Genomic DNA, 15905 nt, shown 5'->3' on the forward strand with positions numbered 1-15905 from the left:
TCCTTCAGCATATGCAGAGCAAGCGGTAGCCCCTGTGTGACAAGTCAAGACTTAGTATGATTTTAGGCTCTTGGTCGTATTCCCTTAAAGGAATCTATTCCTGATTCCAAGCCGTGAGCTCTACCCCGGGCCCAGGAGTTCTGGCCCTAAGAGGTACGTTTTTTGGGGGGTATGTAGCCTAGGCCTTTGGCCGTAGGGGATAATGTCACTGACAGCCGTCTTAACGTCCCAGGGGCAATTCCCATGGCTCTGGTAGAGTTGTTACTTAGTGCTCGCCTTGGTTTCTGGCATGCACTCCCCTCAGCATGGTGGTGTGGGTATACCGAACGAGACACTGCGTCCTCTAGGTTTCCTGCCATGCTTCGGACGCAAGCTTCAGATGAAGAAGTGAATGACGTGTACTCCCGGCGCCTATTTATACTATAGTAGTTACTGGTAGTATACTGGTAGTTACGTTATGGGCTGTCGCCGGCCAATGTGTTGTTGGTGTTTTTTGAATGTATGCTTCAGACACGGGTCACAACGAGGTGTTTCCCCATAGCGACCCCTAGAGGACGCAGTGTCTCGTTCCCTACTCAGGGAACCATGGTTACATACGTAACCTGAGATATTTTATGTACAGTGTCACAGTTTACATAAAATTATAGATTTTAAGAGCAGGTAATTGAACTTAATTGTCTTCTTAACTCTATGACCTGCTCGGTTTTGACTACAGCTAAATAATAACACTGTAAATGCAGGTATTTTCAAGTATATTTGTATATTTATATAGCAAAAGAGAACAGATATTTCTGCTCATTATTAAAATTAGTACATACAGGTACATCTAAAAAAATTAGAATATCATGAAAAAGGTCAATATTTTTTGTCACTCATTTCAGAAAGTGAAACCCATATATTATATAGATTCATTACACACAGAGTGAAATATTTCAAGCCTTTATTTCTTGAAATTTTGATGATTATGGCTTACAGATAATGAAACCCCAAAATTCAGTGTCTCAGAAACAGTTTTATGCTAAATGTACTTTTAATCTTTAGTTACCAGACAGGCCACAAGCACTGAATCACTGTTGTTCCTTTCCCCTGGTGACCGACACAACTCAATGAGACGAAGAACAGCTGAGGAAAAAATAAAAGGCTCAATTATTTACATCTACAGTATTGCATACAGTCTAACTGAAACCTAAATATCATGTCACAGCTTTAAATATTCTGTTCATTTTAAAGATATTAAAAGAAAAAAGTTATTTATGTTGTCTAGTATTTACGGTATTTTATTTACACCTGTGGTTCCTCTGCTAGGACATCTGAGTGAACTTCAGTCATCTAGTCTAGCTAAGAAAACTGTACAACTACTAAGAAAGGTTTTCCTGAGATAAGCTTGTGCAGCATTTGCAGTGCAGGTCACACTTTCTTAGTTATGTTTTGAGATCTAATGCAATGACATATATTAAGGTGCCCAAATCCATTTTGGGCTAAATATGAGCTGTGTGAAAATAGTCAGATATTGTTGTTTTGAGCTGCATTGTTGAGCCTGTTATGTTGTCTTGTACCCTTGAGCTGTATGGCTGTCTGAGCAACCAGTGGGTCTCTGCTGAGACGAGCCAGTGTGACGGCAGCTTTCTGTTGAACCCGCTCGCATGCTGCACTCTCGGACGGACTGGAAGATGTTGGCTTCTCATTCAGCAACACCAGCAGCTGCTCGACACCTACATTAAACATTCATAACACTCAAACATTATAGGTCACTTTGAAAAGCTGCATTTACACTGTAATGAACTGGAAGACACAAAAATATTTGGCTTTGAACGTTTCGCCTACAAATAGTGAATTTGTGGATGTTGTGCTTGCATACCCTTCTCCTCTAGAACATCTGCAGTGCACTGCTCCAGAACTGACAGATTTGCAAGGATTGTCACAACCTACGAGGAACGAAGCATTGTGTCATTACTGTGATTCTGGGGAAACAAATACTGCAATATTAAAAAACAAACAAACAAAAAAAGTTAAAGGGATTGTTCACCCCAAGATTTGTCATCATTTACTCCACATCATGTCATTCCAAACCTGTAAGACTTTCTTCTTCTGCAGAACAGAAAAGAAGATATTAATTCGAAAAAAACAAACCAAAAAAAAAAAAAAAACTTTTTTTTTTTGTCCTTACAATGCAAAACAAAATGATCCAAAAATGCTCTGGACCCCACTGGCATGGTACAGTCATGGTACAGACTCAAACAGAAACATTTTAAAATGGAGACATTTTAAAATATCTTCTTTTGTTTTTCACAAAAGAAACAATAGCATATATGTTGGGAACAACTTGAGGGTGAGTAAATAATGAGATTTTTTTGGTGAACTATCCCTTTAACTCAAGAACTGCCCCAAATGATCAGTGAGATAGTGTCCCACTACAAATACATTCTGGTGCACAAAATAACAAGGAAATGATAGAGATTTTGGTGTGGACTCTTCGACTTGGGTCTATATGCAATCATCCAGAGAATCTTGGGTGTGAGAGGACACTGGTGCAACTGTGGCTCCTGCTTCTCCATTACCACATTAAATTGTTTGTTTAATGTGTTTTAATATGTTTTTATGATCTTGATTGTTTTATTGCCTGGTGGTCTTCGTGGTGACTCCGCTGACTTTTGACCAGCCAGCACTTTGATATATATATATATATTTTTTTTTTTTGTATTACAACTGCGGCTAAGATGCGGCTTTGCTGGTTTCTACTTGCTTCTATTCTGGTATTATTTGGAGTTTAAGGCAAGATTTATCTCAATTATCTGGTCTTCATCACGTTAAAATACTCCTCTACTGAACTCATTCCATTTAAACACTCTTTGCCTCCTGCCACCTGCGTTTTGGAAACGCTGTGATCGTTAAATCTACTCTGGCGGCCCAAATATGTTCACACATAAACACAGTCTGGTCTAAACAACGTAGGATTAGTCTGTTCTACTAATCTCTCCTATCTTCAGATGTCTACTGCATCCAGTGGATGTGTCTGCCTAGATACAATCATGTTTGTGCATCTGAACACTCGCTCTATAAACTATACAGCGGCTTCAATTTGTGATGTTGTGGACAAAGAACTAGATTTTCTATGCCTTTGTGAAACTTGGCATCAGCTAAATGACTGCATCAATCTAAATATGTGTGCTTTATCTGGCTACACTTACATTGATCGGCCACGTTTTCTTGCTGTCATTTATAGATCTGATGTTGCATTCACAGAAGTTACATTGCCTTGCTTCTCATCATTTGACCGCTTGGCATTTAAACTGAATAGTCACTCACCAGTTCTTGTGTTAAATACCCTGCAAACATGTCCTTGCGGGGCCCATGCTGGCTTTTTGCGGGCACAGTGGGCTAGCCCATCTTATCAAACCTTCAAGTAACACTAAATGTTCTACTGTAGAGCAGTGTAATGAGTTTCTCTATTATTTTTCGCCTAAAATTGTGACTATTTATAACTCTACTCTGCTGAATTCTGAATTAGTTGAGTTGCAACCTCTAAATTTCCCTGGTTCTGTTTTTTTTCAAGTTTTAATGTGGTTGACTGTGATTTCATTTCTAAATTGGTTTTGTCTATGAATTCTACTACTTGTATACCCAATCCACTTCCCACTACTGTTTTGCAGAACTGTCTGCCAGTTATTGTTCCCCACATTACTGCTATGTTTAATGTCTCACTTGATGCAGGGATTGTCTCTCCCGCTTTTAAAGAGGAAGCAGTTACGCCAGTTCTTAAAAGCAATGGGACTGATACTGTTATGTCCAATTACAGACCTATTTCAAATCTACCTTTCCTGGCTAAAGTGCTTGAGCGTGTGGTTGTTGGCCAACTGCAACATCATCTTTCTATGAACTGTTTCCTAGAAACATTTCAATACAGGTTTAGATCTGGACATAATATGGAGACTTCTCTAGTGAGGGCTATGAATGACCTTTTCATTATTGCTGATTCTGGGGGTTGTGGCATTCTGGTTTTGTTAGATCTTAATGCTGCATTTGATACAATATGTCATGCCATATTACTGGACAGACTTCATAGGTGGGTTGGTCTTTCTGGCACTGTGTTGATCTGGTTTGAATCTTACCTTTCAGAACACTCCAAATTTGTTTATCTGGGTACTAATAGATCTCAGACGGTGCCACTGTGACACGTGTCCCTCAAGGGTCTTGGGTCCTATCTTATTTAGTGAATATATTCTGCATCTGGGGCATATTATCCAGAAGTATGGCCTTGGCTATCATTGTTATGCAGACGGCACCCAGATTTATATTAGCACTCAGCCTGATCTTGCTTCTGTCTCTTCGACTCTCTCTGACTGTTTGCTGGAAATTAAGGCATGGATGAAACACAACTTTCTTAAGATCAACTGTTCTAAAACTGAAATCTTAATTTCTTAATCCTAATGAAATCCACATTTCTGTGGACGATAGCCAAATATCCACTTCTGTCCAGGTGCAGAACTTGGGGGTGATTTTTGATGCTCAGCTGACCTTTAATACTCATTTTAAGAACATTACAAAGGTTGCTTTTTTTCATATTCAGAACAATGCCTATCTTCGACCTTTTCACTTTAGCACTGATGCAGAGAGGCTTGTTCATGCATTTATTACATCAAGGCTTGATTATTGTAATTCACTTTTTGCAGGTTTACCTGTAAATTCTATTAAGAGGTTGCAATATATTCAAAATTCAGCTGCACATGTTTTGACTTATACATCTTCACACCATCACTTTAGACCTGTGTTTTGGCAACTGCACTGGCTCCCAGTCTAATCACGCATTGATTTTACAATTCTTATCTTGACTAATAAGGCAGTATGTGAGTTGGCTCCAGTTTACATCTATGATTGGGTTGCACCATCAACACCTGCTTGTATACAGTCAATATATAGCCTTGAAAAGCTTGCAGCCCATCTTCGACCTAACCACAGGCTCTACTCTTCACCACAATGGTAACCCTACAAAACATTAACACAACAGAAACCTCTGTAAATCCAAACATTACAGATTATGGTAACACTTTAGAGATTAGAGAACATATATTCACTATTCACTAAGAGTTTTCCCTCAACAAACTTCTAATTTGCTGCTTATTGATGGTTAGTAAGGTAATTGTAAAGGTAAGGTATGGGTAGGGTTAAAGGATCGAAAATATGGTCATGCAGAATAAGACATTAATATGTGCCTAATATGTACTAATAAACAACCAATATACTAGTAATATGCATGCTAATAAACAACGGTAACACTTTATTTCGATAGTCCACTTTAGACATTCTATTAACAGTAAGTAACTTTGCAACTACATGTCAACTAGCAGTTAGTAGAGTATTAGTAGACTGTCTGCTTAATATCTTCGAACACTTTCTTTGTCAACTTATTCTACTAACCCTAAACCTACCCTAACAGTCTACTCTGAGAGTTAGTAGACATGTAATTGCAAATTAATGAGAATTAGTTGACATGTAGTTACAAAGTTACTTATAGTTAACAGAATGTCTAAAGTGGACTATCGAAATAAAGTGTAACCTAAACAACTAGTTGATAGTGAGAATTGGTCCTTAAAATAAAGTGTTACCCAGAATATTATTCGCAGGTAGCCAATGAAGACCACAAGCTGGCATGATGCAAATCTGTTACATACCTACATAGACAAGTCATGTATCTGGGGTAAAAACTTTGCCAAATAATTTGTGGATAATTCCACTGATGCGACCCCTAACAGGAGCAGTTGAAGGGGGAGACAGAGAGAAATATCCAAAAATTGTACAGTAATTAAGTATTTGTTGTTATTGTACAACTCTGCTGGCTACTGTCTGATAGATTGCATGGATTTTCAACCTTAATCTTAAAACTGCTTAAAACTGTTAAGCTCCTGCTTCTAAAACTAATCTTTCTGACCTTGCAAGCCAATATTAATGTTTGTTTTGTACTGATTTCACTGTGGTTTGTAAATTTGTCTAATTCACACATTGCTGTAAGTGTTTTAGCATAAAAATGACAAGCAAGTCAATTACAAAGTGAAGGCAAGAGGAACGGATCTGTAAATAATAACTACAAACACGCCAAATTAAAGGAGTACACATTGTAATTTAAAATATGGGGTGTATTTATGTGTCTGTAAAACTGCTAGATCAGTACCTGGTCTTTGGAGTATGGCGTGTCGACTCGTTGGCGGTCTCTGCAGGCCTGTAGCAGGATGTGAACAGCATTGAGCTGCAGGAGAATTTCACATGCCATGCTATCAAAGAATGTGATGTTTGCCAGTGCTGCTGAGGCCAACAGAAACACTTCACCACAGGAAGCAGTCTTACACAGATCTGCAGACACACATGCAAGATGAATGGGTGAACAACTGGACACTGCTTGGTAAGCTTTTTTAAACTGAGTAGCTTGATTGTGGTTTGACAAGCTACATTTTTTAAAGTAATTCAGTTGAATTAGAACTGGCTCATTGAAAAGAAACAGAATTCCTAACACAATCTGAGACAGGTATTTAGTCTTGTTTTCACTCTCAACCATAGTTTTGATATCTTAATGCCTTCCTTAAAGGTGCACAAAAAAAAATCCCTATATACTGTATATATATATAGACACATAAAAATAAAAAACCTCTCAATCATTACTTATGATCCACTAGAAATGTGTGGTGGTGTGTGTACAGAGACACTACCCTGTGCCTGTGTTTTCTTATTTTCTTTTTGTATTGCGGGACGTTTCTAGGCTGAAACCTTTGTCTAGTTGGTGTGAGTATGAGCGTTGAATCATTTCATCACTTAATGACTTAATAATTTTGACAACGACTTTTACTTCTGGAAAATATAATAAGTTGGATGTTTATGAGGAATCAGTTGCAGAACCAGATTTGCAGCAGCAGTTTGGTAGGTGCTATTCATTGTTTTGACCACAAGATGGCCACAATGTTCACCGGGTTGAAAATCTCCATTCAAAATGTCTCATGAAGTCTGTGAAAGGTAAAAGTGTACCTGCAACAATGACACACTTCAAGCATTTCTGCAGATACATATCTTGGTGTATATCAGTGGTAGCCAATCTTGCTGTCATCCTGCAGAGTTCAGCTCCAGCCCTAATCAAACTCACCAGAAGAAGTTACTCAGGGTGTTCAGGATTACTTGAAAACAATGGACAGATGTATTGGTACAGTGCTGGAACTGAAGTCTGCAGGAATGTAGGCCACCAGGAGCAGAGTTGTTCACCCCTCGTTAATAAGTCATTTTATTTTCTCAACGTGTGCATGTGTGCAAACATTTAACGCTGCTTGAACTCACTGATGAGGGCTGTGACGATGTCTTGCATACTCTCCAGGAAGCTGGCGAGGTGTTGTGTGGAGGTGTGATGGGGGGAGGTGATCTGAGCCATTACCGCCGCAGCCTCCGCTCGAGTCCCCTCCGCACATGTGCTGTCCGTTAAGATGTCTGCCAGAAACAGGATCCCATCCACCTGAGTTACACACCAGATGAACACATCAAACTACACCTTTGAATTCAACTGCTGGATTAGCTTTGATTTATGTCATATGGCTATTGAACAGTCGTATTGTTAAGATTGATGGATTGGTCATGTGACTTAAGCTATAAAAAAGCTAGGTAACATTTTATTTTGATAGTTCACTTTCTACTATTTATTTATTTATTTATTTAGTCATTTAGCAGACGCTTTTATCCAAAGCGACTTACAAATGAGGACAATAAAAGCAGTCAAAACTAACAAAAGAGCAACAATATATAAGTGCAAATGACAAGTCTCGGTTAGCCTAACGCAGTACACGTAGCAAGGTGTATATATATATATATATATATATATACACACACACACACAAAGAAAAGAACAAGAGCTTGAACATAAACATACTATAACATACTATAAACATAAAGGTCTGATAACAATACTTCCAAATTTTCAAATAAAAAGATTAGCACTTAGAGTTCCACCAAATATTGTTTTCTTAACTCTTCTAAAGTTAAAACATTGGTACTGTGTTGCCTAAAAATTAATATAAACATATCTGAAAACATGCCATCTTTTTGACCAATGACCAATTGTCATTTCATGCTCTAAATGGCAAAAGTTTTATTTACACTACATATCAGTATATGAGAGCTTATACATAAAGTAGTATATAATAAATATAATAATAATAATACATTTTATTTATGGGCACCTTACATGACACTCCTTACATACAAATAAAACACATAAAACAGTTAACAATCAACAATAAAAAAAAATTATTAAAAAAACACAGTACAAACAAACAACAAAATTGATCGATTGATCTTCAAGAGGGAGCGGCAGCCAACTGCTCCAGCGTTCATCACAGAAACATATGGAACTTACAATAGCACATTGTGTAGTCTTATAAACTGTATACAGTATATGACTGTATGATATGCAGTATATGAGAGCACATTGTCATTTATTTATTTTTTGTCTGATGCAGACTCAGAGCCTTCAGAGATCAAAATGAATCAAACGCATGGTATTTCTGAGCTGAGAGAGATAGGGTTTACGGTAATCTGTGCCGTTTTATAATGCTGTTCAGTTCATATAATATATCCCCACACAGTGGCACTGTTACACAAACTATGAAACTACTCACCAGAAGCTAATACTACAACCACATATCACTAATATATTGAGCAGGTGAGCAGGAATAACTCACCATGGCCATATCAGATATGTGAAAGTACAAATCAATCCTCTACCTACTCACATATATATATATATATATATATATATATATATTTTTCTTTTGTAAAATAACATTTCTGTCCCCCTCAATTCTGAAATGATGGCTATGCCCCTGATGTTAAGGTTGTTCTTACTGTGCAAATGTGTTATTTGTAGTCAGCTTTGACTGATTGAGCAGCTGTCGCAGGTGTAGTGAGTGTGTTTGGCCACTAGATGGGAGTGTTTCTCTTCACATTACATCAAACACACATCTAGTCAATCAAAGGCCTTCAGATGATGATCGATCTGTTTCCTGCTGTGATCAGAGAGGATTAGGGGATTGTGTGAGGGGTCTGACGCTCCTGTCTGCTGGACCGAAATTACTAATCGACACAAACACAATTAGTTTAATAAAAAATGTCTTTCTATGCAATTCACTTTAAACAGTTAAACATTCTAGTTATATATATATATATATTATTTTTGGTTGTTTGGTACCAAAAATGTTGTGTTGCTCCTGTCCTTATGAAAAGCTTGAGGAAATGTATGTCTAGAACATGAAGAACACATCACACATGTAAATGTGGATGAGGGGCCAGTTTTGACCCACTGTTTAGTTTAGCTATTAATTATGTCATTTTTATTAGTTTTAATATTTCTACATAGTTTTTATTCATTTTTGCTCCAGTTTTTGTTTTAATTATTTTAGTAAACTAAATAAACGCTAAATTAAAATGTGACATGCTGCCTATTAGCTGAAATAAAATAACTTATTATTATTGTTGTTGTTGTTTTCAGTTAATGATTACTTTATTTCAGATAACAAAAATGTTTTTTTTGTTTGTTTGTTTGTTTTAAGTTAACTACAATAATCCTGGTTTAAGGCAAAATTCCAGGTTTCAGGATAAAACTGAATAAGTGCTCACATAAATCATCCTTGTTTTCTGCTAAAATATAAAAAGAAGAAAGCAGTAACCTCATGAACTGGTGTGTTTGTGACATTTAACTTTCAGTGGCGCACAAACTTTATCTGTCAGAATCTTTGGACATTCAAAACCAGCATCACTTCATTACTTCATTCACTTACTGTTACAGCTGGTAGATCTTCAGCAAACCAGCCTCTCCTGTGTACTGCAGTAGTTTATTATCTTCCTTTTTTCCGTGTTTAGTCTTTAGACTCATAAGCAGAAAATATGTCATATTTCTGCAACATGATATTCTTGGCCAAACCTCTCCAGGTCTGTTTATATATCAGTTGGTGTATTTGATGTGGTTATAAGCTTTCCACATCTACAGATTGTAGTGTTGTAAAGTGAAATGTTCAGTCTAATTAACATCTGTGAAAATGAATCTAAAGGCTTGAATACACTCTCATCGGTGAAAAAAAATCAAGGTAATATATATATATAATAAACGAGAGATACTGCATTCTCAGCTCACATTCTGCTGCACACATCTGGATCCTTTTATGTGTATGCTGGGAAACTGATACCTTTTCCAGCTGGCTGATGCCCTCTTCAACACAGCAGATAGAAGCCACAGTCCTCAACGCCTGTGCGTACAGAGTACTGAAGCAGTCCTGCCGGCAGATCTTCAGAAGGGCCACCACAGCTCCCTCCTGTGGACCACACAAACGGTCTTGCTTTAATAAATGCTTTCAAATATCAATTATTAATCTGCTGAGAAAACTCTAACCTTCAGTAACATTTGAGTTGATATGTATCCTTTTCAAGAATTTAAACCTCAATACAGAGTCAATATAACTGAATATACTTAGTATATCTTTGTGCTGTGTGAGTATGTGAATGGGTACATAAGATAAATCAATGGTATGTGTGTGTGTGTGTGTGTGTGTGTGTGTGTGTCTGTGTGTGTGTGTGTGTGTGTGTTGTTGGTCTATTTACAGAAATCAGTAATAAGATCAGCCTCCTTTAACCCAGAACTGTGGATGACAGAAATCGGTCACCACTACAGAGAAAATGACTGCGAGACGAGCTAACCACTGTCATTATGTGAATAAGCTTAATTATGTGGGCAACACAGCGCGTCATCCTGGGGCCACGCGATGCCACACTAGAGAGCCTCAATCTGCAGGATATTCACACAGGCACATGACCACATCAGCTCCAGCTTTCTCATGCTCATCATTCTGTTCTGTCTCTGGGTTTAGTGACGTACAGTAAATGTGGAAGTTAGCACTCAAAAACTCATCTTAGAGAAAAACTTTATCAATGGGTAACTGTCAGAATTTTAAATTGCACCCTTTTTATCTTTCAATCAATACAACGCAATAATTATTATTGTTAATACAAATTTACTATTGCTTGTTTATGTGTAAATTATTATTATTATCAGCTTGTTTTTCTTTCCTTAACTAACCATGACATCAAATGGTTTGATGTTCCTATGCAATCATGTTCATCCATTCCTTGAAATGAGATTTTTAATTATTATTAGCTTGGCTAATTGTAGATAAGACTATTTCAGTATATCTGTATACACTAAAAAGTTTGGGGTCATATGATTTTTTTAAAGCATCAAAAAATCTGTACTTTTATTCAGCAAGGACACTAATGTCATTTGTAATGTAAAAAAAAACACCTATTTAAAATAAATGTTGTTTTTACTAACTTTCAGTTTATCATTGAATCCTGAAAAAACACTGTATCATGGTTTCACAATTACAAAACAACCATTTTCATCTGTTATAATAATAAGAAATGTTTCTCGAGCAACAAATCAGCATATTAGATTTCTAAAGGACATGTCTCACCAAGAGACCACAGTCTGTTAGGATTAACACCTCCATCCTTACCTTGAACACTGGCGTACCACAGGGCTGTGTTCTGAGCCCAATTCTCTACTCCCTTTTCACCCATGACTGCATACCTGTACATGGCTCTTACTCCATAATTAAGTTTGCAGATGGCACCACGGTCTTAGGCCTGATCAGCGGTGACTATGAAATGGCCTACAGGAAGGAGGTTCAGCATCTGGCAGTGTGGTGTGCCAACAATAATCTCGCACTCAACACCCAGAAGACCAAAGAACTGATTGTTGACCCCCGGCGGACTAGGAAAGACCACACACACACGGGGCCAAAGTAGAGCGTGTGTCTAGTTTCAAATTCCTGGGTGTCCATATCTCTGAGAATCTTTCCTGAACCCTCAACACCACCACTCTGATCAAAAAGTGCCTTTACTTCCTGAGGAAGCTAAGGAAAGCTCACCTGTCCCCCCACATCCTGCTGAACTTTTATCGATGCACAATTGAAAGCATCTTAACAAACTGCATCACAGTGTGGTATGGCAACTACACTGTCTCAGAGCAGAAGGCCCTCCAACGGGTTGTTAAAATGGCCCAACACATAACTGCCCTCCATCAAAGACACTTACCTCAAACTCTGCCTACGAAGGGTGAGAAGCATTACCAAAGATACCTCTCACCCCAGCCATGGACTGTTTACTCTTCTCCCATCTGGGAGACGTTATAGGGGTCTTCGCTGTCGCACCGGCAGTCTCAGGAACCGTTTCTTCCACTCGGCTGTCAGCCTACTAAACACTAAATTTAAATGCTGAGCACTCTATCCTACTCGGCCCAGCTAATACTGTTTATACATTCTACCTCATGATGCCCATTGCACTAATATGGTCACTGACAATATATATATATATATATATATATTTTACAAATACCTTATTCTGAATAATGCACCTTCTGTGTTTTATACTTCTCATTTGCACCCTACTGTACTGTATCCAGATCGCAGTATATTAATGTAGATTTAGATTGCACCTTGTACTGTATTTCATAGATAACTGCATTGAGCTGGTCTTTGCACCTGTCCATCATAAATGTTTATTGTACATACACACACTTATGTATATACTTTTATATATATATATATATCTGCCTTTATATATATATTTATGCTTATTTATTTATATTGGTAATTTGCACTTCTGGTTAGATGCTAGCATTTAATTGGCCCTGTTGTACTCTGCTCAATGACAATATAGTTAAATCTAAAATAATCTATTTTAATCTAATCTAATCTAATGTGACACTGAAGACTGGATTAATGGCTGCTGAAAATTCAGCTTAGCCACCAAAGGCAAATATTTTGTCAAAGATTATTATGTTCAGTAAGGCATTATATTTTATTATATATATTTGTATAAACAAAAAATATGAGACAGTCCATTACTCTGTCATGCATGAAAGATGAGGCTTGACTAAATTAGTTGGGGAAGGATGTCCATTTAGAGAACAGGGTGTGTTTATTTATGGTCTGAAATATTCAATAACATTATGAACTATAAAACAATATCAGCGCAATGTTGAATTAAGTTTGTCTCATTTTTTAACTGTGATGTTCAATATATGAATTGTGAACCCAAAATCATGAACTAAAACTAAAACAATGAGTGGAGATTAAACAGAAAGTGAGAAGCAAAAGCACTGACAGATCTTTAACATGCTGTATCTATTTGATTACTGCACTGCAGCAGACGGAAGTGAACGATGAATTCAGATGCCGGTAGTAAACAGCCAGTTGTCATTTCTCTAACAGGAGCATGATGTAGCCAAGGCAGAGAGCCAGAAAACAAGCCTGCCACTTTGATCAATGCAGCACGCTAATGGGACGGGGCAGTATCAATCTGATTAGAAACACACACACACACGCCAGTAAAACCTTATCAGACGACTAATGGATATGAGGCTGCGCCATCACTGTCATCAGAGTTAAATAAAGAACCCCCTCCAGAGTACAGCAGTGTCAGAAACACACTCCCAGATGAAGCCCTCACCAATGTCTTACTGGATTCATAAGCTCAAATGCCTGGTATAGTATTGTCATGATCACGCCAGGTTCTCCATCATTCATTCAACCATCAAAATCACCAGTGTACCAACTAGAACTTCATTTCCCATCATCCTCTCTGGCACTCAATCACACACACCTGACAATCATCAGACCTCATCCCCATCACCAAGAATAGAGAACTTCTCCAGGTTACGTATGTAACCATGGTTCCCCGAAGGGAACGAGACGCTGCGTCGAAGCACTTTGGGAATGCCTTCAGCGTGACCACGCTCTGAATCACATCTGTAATCAGTCCAATGGAAGGGCGAGACATCATAGGCAGGTGACATAATCGACCAGGAAGCTTAAAAGCACGTGCGGTGGAACCGGAATCAGCTATTAGGAATGAAGCAAGTGCTGGCAGGGATGCCGGAAGTATGGCACCGAGACGCAGCGTCTCGTTCCCTTCAGGGAACCATGGTTACATACGTAACCTGGAGATGTTCCCCTTAAGGAACTCGAGCTGCGTCGAAGCGCTTTGGGAATGAGAATGCCCACAATGCATGTCTAGGCCGTAGAACCTGGCGAAAGTAATGGGCGTGGACCAACCCGCAGCGTCGCAGATGTCCTGCATGGACACACCTGCTAGAAAGGTCTTGGAGGCCGCCATACTTCTGGTTGAGTGAGCGTTGACCCACAAAGGCGAGGGGAGATCAGAGGACTCATAAGCACTGGATATGGCATCCACTATCCACCGGCTGAGGGTCTGTTTAGTAGCTGGAAGACCTCTCTTAGGGGGACCGTAGCAAACAAGCAATTGGTCCGCCCGTCTCCACAGGGCAGCTCTGTGGATGTATGCGTCTCGCACTGGACACATACAATTAAGCTTCTGCTGGTCTGGCTCCCGGAAGGGAGAAGACCTGGAGTACGACAGGCTGTGGTGCAGATGAGGGGACTTTAGGGACGTACCCCACTCGAGGGTACAGAAACACTTTGGCCATGTCAAGAAAAGAAGGGGCCACTGAGAGGGCCTGCAGATCCCCAACTCTCTTTAGAGAAGATATTGCCAGAAGAAAGGTATCAGAGATCTCTTCAATCGGCTCGAACGGAGGCTTACAGAGAGCTTCTAACACCACAGCTAGGTCCAACGTGGGGACGCGGGATCGTACCGGAGGCCTCTGCCTCAGCGCACCGCGGAGGAAACGTGTAACTAGGGGGTGTCTGCCCACTGATTGGCCACCGAGAGGGGGGTGGTAGGCCGCAATGGCCGCCACGTAGACCTTCAAGGTCAGCGGAGAAGCGGGAATGCTGGAACTCCAGCACTGTACCAACTGGGCAGTTAACTGGGTCGAGCTGGTGGTCTTCGCACCAAGAAGTGAAAAGTTTCCACTTCAAGGCATACAGTTTCCTCATGGAGGGAGCTCTGGATTGGAGAATGGTCTCAACAACCTCAGTTGAGAGACCGGAAGCTATGAGCTGTGCCCCCTCAGGGGCCACACCCATAACTTCCACAGCTCCGGGTGGGGGTGGAATATCGTGCCCTCCGCCTGTGAGAGGAGGTCCCTCCTGATGGGAATCTCCCATGGAGAGCCGTCGAGGAGGGAAATCAGGTCCGAGAACCATACTCGGCCCGGCCAGAACGGGCCTACTAACAGCAGCCAGACTCCGTCCTGGCGCACTCTCTCCAGAACTCCCGGGAGCAAAGCAATCGGGGGAAAGGCCTCGGCCACGTCTGTACCACGGCATCCAGCCCCAGTGGAGCTGGATGAGTCAGAGAGAACCAAAGGGAACAGTGCGATGTCTCTCGAGTCGCAAACAGGTCCACCTGAGCCTGGCCAAAAACTCTCCATATCTGCTTCACCACCTCGGGGTGAAGCATCCATTCCCCGGGCCTCGGCCCCTGCCTCGACAGGATGTCTGCTCCCATATTGAGATGCCCAGGAATGTGCACTGCTCTCAGCGAGAAGAATTTGCCCTGGGACCACACAAGGATCTGGTGTGCCAGCTTGTACAAGGGGTGCGAACGCAGACCTCCTTGGTGGTTGATATAAGAGGCCACCGATGTGTTGTCGGTGTGCACCAACACATGGTGATCTCTTAGGTCTGGGAGAAAGTGTCTCAGTGCTCGAAACACAGCCAGCATCTCCAGGCAGTTGATTTGCCATGTCAGATGGTGACCACTCCACAGACCGCGGGCAGGGTGGCCACTTATGACTGCTCCTCAACCGATGAGGGACGGGTCCGTCGCTAGCATTACGCGGCGACAAGGAGCTCCCAGCACCGGGCCCTGAGACAAGAACCAAGGTTTCCTCCATATGTCTAAGGCACGTAGGCACCTCCACGTGACCTTGAGCATGCGCAGTGGGTTTCCCCTCGGGGAGA

At 40.2% G+C, this 15905-nt stretch overlaps 1 protein-coding gene across 1 annotated transcript in view; it reads right to left on the minus strand.

Annotated features, from left to right (window-relative positions):
• The window catches only part of LOC107716866 (protein inscuteable homolog), a 72643-nt gene that overhangs the window by 3291 nt on the left and 53447 nt on the right, over window positions 1-15905 (minus strand). The window contains exons 7-12 of the mRNA XM_016523475.1: window positions 10209-10334; window positions 7315-7486; window positions 6167-6345; window positions 1859-1925; window positions 1557-1712; window positions 1046-1122 (exon numbers count right to left, since the gene is read on the minus strand). Coding sequence (XP_016378961.1) covers window positions 1046-1122; window positions 1557-1712; window positions 1859-1925; window positions 6167-6345; window positions 7315-7486; window positions 10209-10334 — 777 coding nt within the window. The remainder of the gene's footprint in view (window positions 1-1045; window positions 1123-1556; window positions 1713-1858; window positions 1926-6166; window positions 6346-7314; window positions 7487-10208; window positions 10335-15905) is intronic.

This window comes from Sinocyclocheilus rhinocerous, unplaced genomic scaffold (assembly GCF_001515625.1).
Source record: "Sinocyclocheilus rhinocerous isolate Xijiao unplaced genomic scaffold, SAMN03320098_v1.1 scaffold2435, whole genome shotgun sequence".
Lineage (NCBI taxonomy): Eukaryota > Metazoa > Chordata > Actinopteri > Cypriniformes > Cyprinidae > Sinocyclocheilus > Sinocyclocheilus rhinocerous.